Source organism: Xenopus tropicalis, chromosome 7 (genome assembly GCF_000004195.4).
Source record: "Xenopus tropicalis strain Nigerian chromosome 7, UCB_Xtro_10.0, whole genome shotgun sequence".
NCBI lineage: Eukaryota > Metazoa > Chordata > Amphibia > Anura > Pipidae > Xenopus > Xenopus tropicalis.
Window position 1 is genome coordinate 65,848,450 of NC_030683.2, and position 9,784 is coordinate 65,858,233.

Below are 9,784 nucleotides of genomic sequence, written 5' to 3' on the forward strand. Positions count from 1 at the left end.
CTTGCCTTTTATCTGTATGTGTACCTCTTAATTTCAGGTGCCTCGATACTACTTGCTTTTTGTTTGTTAATTAAGAAACAAGGTGCAAAATTCCCTGCACCTTCCCTGTGCTGGGAATATTACAGTATGCTTTTATAACAAGGATTTGTTAAAAAATAGTAATAAGGATTGTAATTTTCCTGTCAAAGAAAGCAATGGTGATGCTTTCAAAAGAAATCGATGATGGAACTGTTCAAGTATTTATTAGGAAATGTAATCTAGCAGAGCCAAAATCTACAACACATCTTGACACCATTAGCACCATAATTATGTTGTCAAATACCCCACCAATAAATGTTGCCTGTTGTTTGTTGATGAGATTTATTAGAAGTGGAGCAACCTTTAAATTGTTACTACATTACACCTGAGCATGCTTCTCTGCACACACACAAAAAACACACATAGTTACATAGTTACATAGTTACATTGGGTCCATCATTGAATCCATCAAGGTTAACCCTTCCGAATGAACCAAGCACATACAAACCTATACTGACCTCTCTACACACAGACGCAAGCACACACACACATACTTATATTAAAGGTATCTGGTTTCATAATGCGTCCATTGATATACAACTTTTCTAATTGTCAAAAAATGTTCTTAGTAGTAAAGAAAATGTTGATAAATAGGGACATATCAAAGTGCTGGAAATCTTGCCATACAAAGAAGCTGCTGTTTGATGTTTGATCAACTAATCCAATGATCACATCACTGTTAATAACAACAAAATGTAACACTTTTCCACTTTATATCTTTTTATTTGAATCTTGAAATAAAATTAAAGCAAGGGTAAAAGGTTGGTCAAATATAGAAGATGTGTGCACATTTAGGGATATATTTATCATGCTGTGTAAAAAGTGGAGTGAAGAATTACCAGTGATGTTACTGAGGGCAGATGCTTTGCTTTGGTTTTCTAACTGTTGAAATCTATTTGCTGATTGGTTGCCCATGACCACATCACCGGTAATGCTCCACTCTACTTTTAACACAGCATGATTAATATACCCCTTAGCGTGCTTCTATGATGTATTTATCTGGTGGAGCATTTCTGAAGTAAAAGCTTTGACAGAACAAACTTCTTTTTAAAAAAATTCTTAAAGAGCTGTACTCTTGTTTGTCGCGACTTTTTCGTAACCAGTACGACTTGCGCGAATTGTCGCGACTTTTTCATAGCCATAACAAATTTCGTGAATTGTCGCGACTTTTTCATTGCCATTATGCCTTTGGAGAATTGTCGCAACTTTTTCATTGCCATTATAACTTTCGTGAATTGTCGCGACTTTTTCATAGCCATTATGACTTTCGCGAATTATCGCAACTTTCGTATTGAGAGCTCGAAAAAGTCGCGACAATTCGCGAAAAAGTCGCAAAGTACCGATCATTACACAAAAAACGCATTCGGACGCTTTTCGGACGTTCGTGGATTAGTAAATGTGCCCCCTAGTGATAATAATAACTCCTAGTGATAATAATAGCTTAACCCAGACTTGTGACCAAGGCTGGTACTCCTCCTTGCTTAAAAACCCACCAGTAACGGGTATAATTCTAGTGAGCTATGATTCTCCTTACAATTCCCCTCCCCCAGTAATTAACCCTTCATTTAAGGGTCATATGTTAAGAGATGCAAGAAGTAGGGGAGCCCTGCACTGTAGAGTTTACAAACTAAGCATGAAATGCTGTTTGCCACTTACACCTGCACCTCCTTTAATACATTTGGTGCTCCCCCAAGTTCCATGATCAATCGATCATTGCATTGATCAAGCAGTATTTCCAGGTCTTCTTTTGCTTGTAACACTTGCTCCTATGTACACAAACTGGGTTATATACAAGCAGCACTATTGAGGTAGCATTATCCTGCTCCTGAATGACCATATTAATAATAACACAAAGTACCTGATTAATCAAGTGTGCACGCGTTTTGATAAGTGAGGTACTAGTCAAGTTGCATGCAGTTTTTGCAGTGAGCACAATAACTCTGCAATGCTGCCTAAAATCACTGCATTGTAGGAAAGAAAATGGCAAATTGCAGTGATATTTTGCATGTTGTACACTGCACCAGAATTCCTGTGATTATGTCAAACAAACATGCGATTCAGAATTTGTCATTTCTTTTCTGAGTATGAGATTCAAAGATATGTGTTGTATTTATAAAATGATTACAATCTACTTATTAATATAAAACAATAGCAATGATTTCCACATCTTGCCTCTTTGTAATGACCAACTGACCATGTTTATTTGAAATGGATTCTTGTAACTTCATGAAATTGTGTTTGCAGAAAGTTGGGTTCTCAATACTAGAATTATTTCTGGAAACCATGAAGCTTCTGAGCCACACTTTATTGCAAATAACTTCTAATGGGTATTACAAAATTTTATTTAATTATATTTCAATACCAATACATTTAATTTTAGACCTATAAGTCACTTAAAGACAACTTATATCACATATGATAGCAAGTATTAGTTACACATTATGGAAGTGATTTAAAAAGCTGCGGAGAAAGAAGAGGTTCTCTGGAGTGAAACAGATCACAGCTAAGGACCATTACAAGCCAGCTCTTGGTGATTTCAGAGTACGGAGTAAGACAGAAGGTCAATCCTTTGAATGGCGATAAACCTGTGACATACAAATGATACATTAGTTTTATTTCTTATTAAGAGTTAAATAATAACTGTATCTGATCAGAGCATCTACCACTTTCCTGTTCCTAAGAGCTATGATTAACAGGAATTTATATGTTCAGGGAGAGCAATGGGCTTTTTTCAGCACTTAGGACAGCAGTACTGAGATATGCCTGCTCTTGCTACTATCAGAACCTTCTTGTATCTGGGAAGTACATATTTGCAAAGTATTAAAATCTAAACATCCTCTTTATTCTAGTAATTGGCCGTCTATTAATACCTACTCAGAAATCATGCTTCCAAAACAGGTTTGTAAACAAATGTTTAAAATTAAAAACTAAAATAACACATATACTTAATTTAAATTAACTACTACATGTATAGTTTTATTTTGCGTTTTATTCACTGTGAAACACATTGGGTAAGGTGGTGTAGGTAAGCCTCTATGCCATTTATGCCAATGTGATTTAGTGTTAATTTGTATTTTTGTGAAACATGGTGGCACCATGGTGAGCACCACTGCTTGGAAGCACTGGGATCACAGGTTCAATTCTAGTCAAAGCACTATCTTGCCATGGGGTTTATACATTTTCCCAATTTCTCCATGGGTTTCCTCCAGATCCTTCCCTTCTTAGGGACATTAGATTTTAATCTCTATTTAGGCAGGGACTGATGCCTAATCACTAAAACTCTGCAGAATATGTTGGCATTATATATTATATATTAAGCAAATTCTAGCATTCTAAGTATTTATGCCACTAGACTAAAAACTTCCTTGGCAGCACTGTGGGGAACAGTATACATACCTTCTTGCTATTACATAGTTACATAGGGTTGAAAAAAGACCAGAGTCCATCAAGTTCAATCCTTCCAAGTAAACCCAGCACACAGAACCTATGCTTACCTATACACTCACATACATAAACTATATATACAACTACTAATACTAACTGTAGATATTAGTATCACAATAGCCTTGGATACTATGCTTGTTCAAGAACTTATCCAGGCCCCTCTTAAAGGCATTAACAGAATCTGCCATTACCACATCACTAGGAAGGGCATTCCACAACCTCACTGCCCTCACCGTGAAAAACCACCTACGCTGCTTCAAATGGAAGCTCCATTCCTCTAATCTAAAGGGGTGACCTCTGGTGCGTTGATCATTTTTATGGGAGGAGTTTTTTTAAAATATGCTGCCTGTCTTAGAAGAAAAAAAGGTTAATGTTCAGTGATTGACATTAATGCATGTTTGAAATGAAAAAAGATCAAAATTCATATTATTCTTTTTTTGCAATCTTTTCCCATATGGTAGCCTTTCTTTGATATCTGTATAATTTGCATGACATTTTCTGGTATCTATCGAATATAAACTGTTTAATGAATCTCTTGTTACATAGCTTGTTACATATCACTATCCCCTCTCTATCCCCTGAAACAGATCAGCACTGCATTAATTAACCTTTCAACTGCTGACTAAAGTCATGGTATTTATAGCCAGGTAAAATCCAATTAAGACACAGCATATTAAACTTGGTTATTTAATGGAACTGCACGTTGAAAATATGATAGTTCTGGCAGTGGATTTCAATTTATAGCTAGTATACATTTATCTGCTGATGAACACAAGCATGTAACACATCACAATACAGCACTATAGAAATAAAGTTATAATGCATCGTTATTGATATATGCCCACTTACCACATATATTAACAACCTAAGCCACTTAAGGATCCAATTCTGTCCAGTTTCATGCCAAAACACCCTCTGGAGAACCCTTTTTTGCTCCTTAATCTGTACCTTCTTATGGAAGGGTCATTTAAAAGCTGCTGTAGAGCAGTCTCACCAAACTGTGGGCTTCCAGCCTGATCCAATTTATTTTTCAGCCACTGAAGTTCCAGATCTTGTTGATCTAATGAATCTGTGGGCAGCAACTCTCCTTTTTCATGGCCCTCTTCTTCTGATCCAAAGGAGTGTTCAAAGTTATCCTCTAATATTCGAGATACACTCTAAAATATGATTTTGACACAGATTAGATAGATTAGAACATATGGCACAAATTGTCTCAAGTTTAGACCCAACAAATATAAAATACATTCAGTTAAAGTAACACCATAATTTGAAAATACATTTATGGTTTGTATCTGTTGATCCAGCTTCTACAAATAAGCAATTTCTTGGCAATAAATTTCCCATTTAAAATAAGAAAGATTTTTATTATTTAGATCTGAAGAGAGCCACGAATGACATTTGACTTTGGATTATCTTTGTGTGTAAAAACTAAACCCATTGAATTTTACAGACCTTTTCTGTTATCTACTGTGTAAACATGAGCTATTTTGTCCTATTCATCATACATTTATGGCTACACAACAACTAATGAAATAAATTATCCTTCCAAATCAAACATATCACTTTTACCAATACAGGGTAACTGCGCTGGTAAAACATTATCTTTAAATGCATATAAAACAGTTTCCGTTTTTGGTTTTACTGATCCTTAAAGTTTACCTATTCACATGCAAAATATATAATTTATTCCACACAGTTTGATTAGCTAATATAATAAGGTTCGAATGCCAACCAATGTTCTATGCATCTATATTTGAAAAAATGTACATTTGTTAAACTGGTTGCTTTATAAATGTAAAACTGACAGACCCTTGCCACCCTGATGTTGTTTATGCTGCCTTCATTGAAAATGTATCTTGTTCTAGTTTCAAGCAAATAAGTTACCAAGTCAAACATTGTCTTAAATAACCCCCATTTATACATATGACTTTCAAAAGGCAGCAACCAAAGTTTACAGTACATTATTATGACTAACCTTTATTTATAAAGTACCAACACTTTACAAACAGTTGCACTTTGGAGAAATAGTTTATTAGTACCTGTCCATTACAGTCTAATTTGTCTCTGATATTGCCACAATATACACCAAGGACAAAAGAAAAACCCACAAATATGTGAAGAATATACAAACTTTACACTGATGATGTCCTGGTCATAACAGAAATTACAGCCCAAGTATGGCAGAGTGCTAACCAATGAGCCACCCTGCATTATTAAGAGACATGTAAAATCAGTACATAGTCAAACAAGAAAAATTACTCAAAGCAAGACAAAGGTGGTTATTGTTGATAAAATATAAATGTGTTTCTTTTCTGGACAATATCAATTTCACATTTGAATTCAAATGATTCATTTCGGCACTTACCTGCAGGCTAGACATTGGTTTTGCTCGTACATAAACATTACACAGGACCAGAATCATGAGAAATCCAAGACAAGCAAGGTTTTTGCAACTCATTATTCTGCTTCTTCAGCCTTAATAATGTCTTTTGCTGGTTTTCCCTCTCTTCCAGATCCAAGAGCTTTTTATTTACAGCCCCAGTGATGATACCAGCCCACTCACACACTATGGATTGGCTGAATGGAAATAATCCTGCCTGATTTGGCAATCATAAAAAAATAATGTAATCTCTTCTGTAGTGCTCATTTTAGCACTGCAGAGGCAGTAATGAAAAATCCAAGCATTAAATGTAATCTTGAAATATTTTAATACACACATTTTCCAATTTAACCTATGGTATATAGATTTAAATTGAAACTATACAATATGAATTTGGAGTTCAGTAAAATGTGATGTTATTCATAATTTGCTACTCCTCTTCCCAAGCTAGTGCTGAGCAGACATACAGTAGTTGCCTTAGGGATACCTTTAAAATAATGGACTAGTTTGTCCTAGATCATAACTGCACCTTGATTTCTACAATAATACCACTCACTCACTCTGTTTTTATTTCTGTGATTAATATTACAGTGAATCCTTTATTTAATATATCAATCACACACATGTATATATAAAAACACACACATATCCGCACATTGTATGACCTAAATACTGAAAGAACCTTTGCATTAACGCAGGCACTGGAATTTATTTAGTTCTGCGATTTATGAATTAGGTGTTTTTGTTCTGCAGCTGTTAGATGTAGTTTTGGTCTACAGTGCTCAAACGGGTTATTACAGAAAAAGAGAAAGCCCAAACAAGAGAGGGTAAGCATATAAAGGGTATGGAAGGTCTCAATTATGGGGAAATGTTGGGGTTATGTAAACTGGATTTAAGGGGAAAATGATAATTATGTATAAATATATAAGTGGATTATATAATAAACTCTGATGTGTTATATGTGAGATTAGAAGATAGAAGATGTCAACTTGATATGGAAACCCAAAAAGTTAATTGATGTTAACTTATTCAGGGTTTTTATGAGCAGTTTTGCAATTTACGTTCATTTTCTATTTTTAGCAGTTTCTAAAATATTTGCAATTAAGCCTGCTAATGGTTTTTGGCTCAATTTAGAATCAGCAACCCTAGGGTTAACTAAACAACCGGGAAAGCAAACAAGGGCTAAGATTGTGGTTATAAGGGATTTCCTTATTAAAAAGAAAGGTAATCTGTCACCATCATTACTACAATTCAATTGAATTGTTACATGGTTGGTGGTGTGAAAAAAATGAAGTAGACAACACAGGGAATGACCAGCTGCCTTTTACTTTTTTTTAAAGAGAAAGTTAATGATAGATAGGACCTTGGATGGATAAGTAGGCATCTAGTCTCTAAGCTGTTCTAAGCTTAAAGAAAGGTCTTTTAAGTTAATTATTTTGGAAATTGTACCTGTTACATAAGGCTACATAAAGAAATCAGTGGGCTGATGCTTGGTGTAAGGCGAACATCAGCACACGAGTGTCATGACACAGCAAACGTGTTTCATAATGCGGCACACATGCACCAGAGCTTCTGCGTGCATTCGCCATAACATTGCATGCGCCAACATGGACAGGACACGCATTTCAAGATTTATAAACCCTCTCAGCTCTCAGTCTGACACTTGGACATCGAGTTTGCTCCCTAGAGACTCTCTTTGTGTTCAAGCTATCCATTGCTGGCTTCTGTTGCCAACTTTGGATTGTGTTTTGACCTGGTCTTCTGGATTCTCCCCTTCATGTACTTAGTCTGGTTCTGGTTCCGTTACCTGGTTTGACTTCTGCATGTTTATCGACCTAGCTGCCCACTGCCAACCCTGACCTTCAGCCTGTCTGTCTTGTGTACACCAAGCCGCTAAGCCAGTTTCCATCTACTTTTTACAACTCTCGTGCCCCTCTTCACCAGCCACCCTCTGTTCTCTATCGAGAGTGCACTGTTGGAGAGTTGGCCTTCTCTCAGCCATTGCTTCTGTCTACTTATAAAGTCTGAAGGTATTGTCAGACTTACCGAACTGACAGAACCAATGGTTGAGGGCTGAAAGTCTGTCTGCGTGCTTGCAGGGACCAGTTCACAACCCCCAGGCTCGCAGTGTAATGTATTTTTCCTTCACCTTGTGCTGTTGTGATGCATTCTGAGACTTGAAGTCCCCCTGTTTTCCAGAGAATCTGTGCACCACCCACTATATGAAGCAGAGGCTTTGAATTATGAGATAATTAGTATTAGTGAGACCTGTGTGACAAATATATATTTGTTTCACCTTTTAGCAAGGACACAGGGAATAAATTAAAACTATTTTCTTTATGTAAAACCAGAATGCAAAAAGTTCAGGAAAGGCTAGCACTGGACACATAGTTTAGGCCTTTCACAAACAAGTCAGGTTTTCAGTTATCCAGACATTGACTAGAGTTATAGGGTAACAAAGTGAGAAAAGGCAAACCATTTTGTAAATATACTTTTTAGGGCTCATTTATGAGTGTATGTGTGCAATATGCATTTTTTGGATGCTATTATCCATATTTTAAATCATAATGCAGCGTTTCCCCCCATAATTCCAGCATAATTAGAAAAAATTGGATATTAAAGGTGCTTGCAAGTATATGCACCTCAAGCCAGTTCTTTGCAAAAAAAAAAATAATTTATATGTCCTTAACATGTTACTAAGAATATGTCTAACAAACTAACATTTAAATATTTAAAATCAAGAAATTTTACACTTTGCCTGGAAGCAACACTTTCTGCTGAGTCACTTATTTCAGGTTTGCCGGTTGTGTAATACCTGCACCCATCTTTACATTGCATAACCTATAATATATTGCCAGTAGTGATGGGCAAAATGTTTCACCAGGCATAGATTCGCTGCAAATTTCCGCGTTTCGCCATTGGCGGATTGTTTCGCGAAACGATAAAAAAATTCGGCGCTGAAAAATTTGCAGAGCGTCCAAAGAAAAAATTGTTGCGGGCGACATTTTTTTTTGATGTGCGACATTTCCTCTGCACTCACCCATTATCAATATGTATAAATAGGACATTTAGACATTCTGTGCATTAAGATACTAAGAAATGCCCTCAGTACTAATCTTAAATTACTTATATAAGTCAGTGTAGGACTGGCCAGAAGGGATGACTTTGACGTAGTTGGCCAGCTTGAAGTATATTGCAATGTATGGACAAACAATCCCTGTTTTGTTTAAAGGGGAGGGCATTTCTTAGTAGCTTAATGCTAGGATCTTTTGCGGTTGTCTATATTTATTTTGTGGTCACAACCTCATTGCACCCCCGACTAATGGTTTACAATTTAGTGGTTGAGCACAACTTTCCCCTTTTTTTCCCCCTTCGTCACTTGTGTTATTGTTCATGCTTAAAGGTAGCGTAATCTTTTGGAGCAAACTTAACAACTGTTTCATTAAGAAGTTTTATTACATACTCTGCATACTGTCACTAACAATAAAATTAGCAAACTTTCTTCTACTGTTGGAAAGTGGTCGCTAAATAGTTTCTGTGTTCTCAAAGTCCATATTAAATTTGCACAAAGGCAAATTTGTTCACACAGAGGCATCGATTTTTGCATTGCGGCTTTTATAACATTTCCCCTAAATGTAGATGCCTAGAAGAACAAATCTGTATAGGGATTGTAATTAATATAGTGTTATAAGTTTCTGATTATTTATTAATGATATAACAAAAATATCTAACAGTCTGGGTATATGAACGGACAATAAACTAAGCACCAGGAATGGAGCCAATTAGCAACTGCAAAGCTATATAAAAAAAAGACATAAAGGAAGGCTTGCTAAATTAGGTTTCTTTACATTTACTGTATTTAATAGTGTGATTGTGTAAAAA

General features: G+C 35.9%; 1 protein-coding gene across 1 annotated transcript; it reads right to left on the reverse strand.

Moving 5' to 3' along the window:
• Window positions 1–2,396: 2,396 nt before the first annotated feature.
• Window positions 2,397–6,025, reverse strand: LOC100495918 (C-type natriuretic peptide 1). Its single transcript, XM_002937526.2, has 3 exons — window positions 5,888–6,025; window positions 4,372–4,679; window positions 2,397–2,663 (listed from the first exon to the last, which is right to left on the reverse strand). Exons 1-2 carry the CDS (start codon window positions 5,978–5,980, stop codon window positions 4,380–4,382), a joined length of 393 nt encoding a protein of 130 aa, XP_002937572.1. The 5' UTR covers window positions 5,981–6,025; the 3' UTR covers window positions 2,397–2,663; window positions 4,372–4,379.
• Window positions 6,026–9,784: the final 3,759 nt, after the last annotated feature.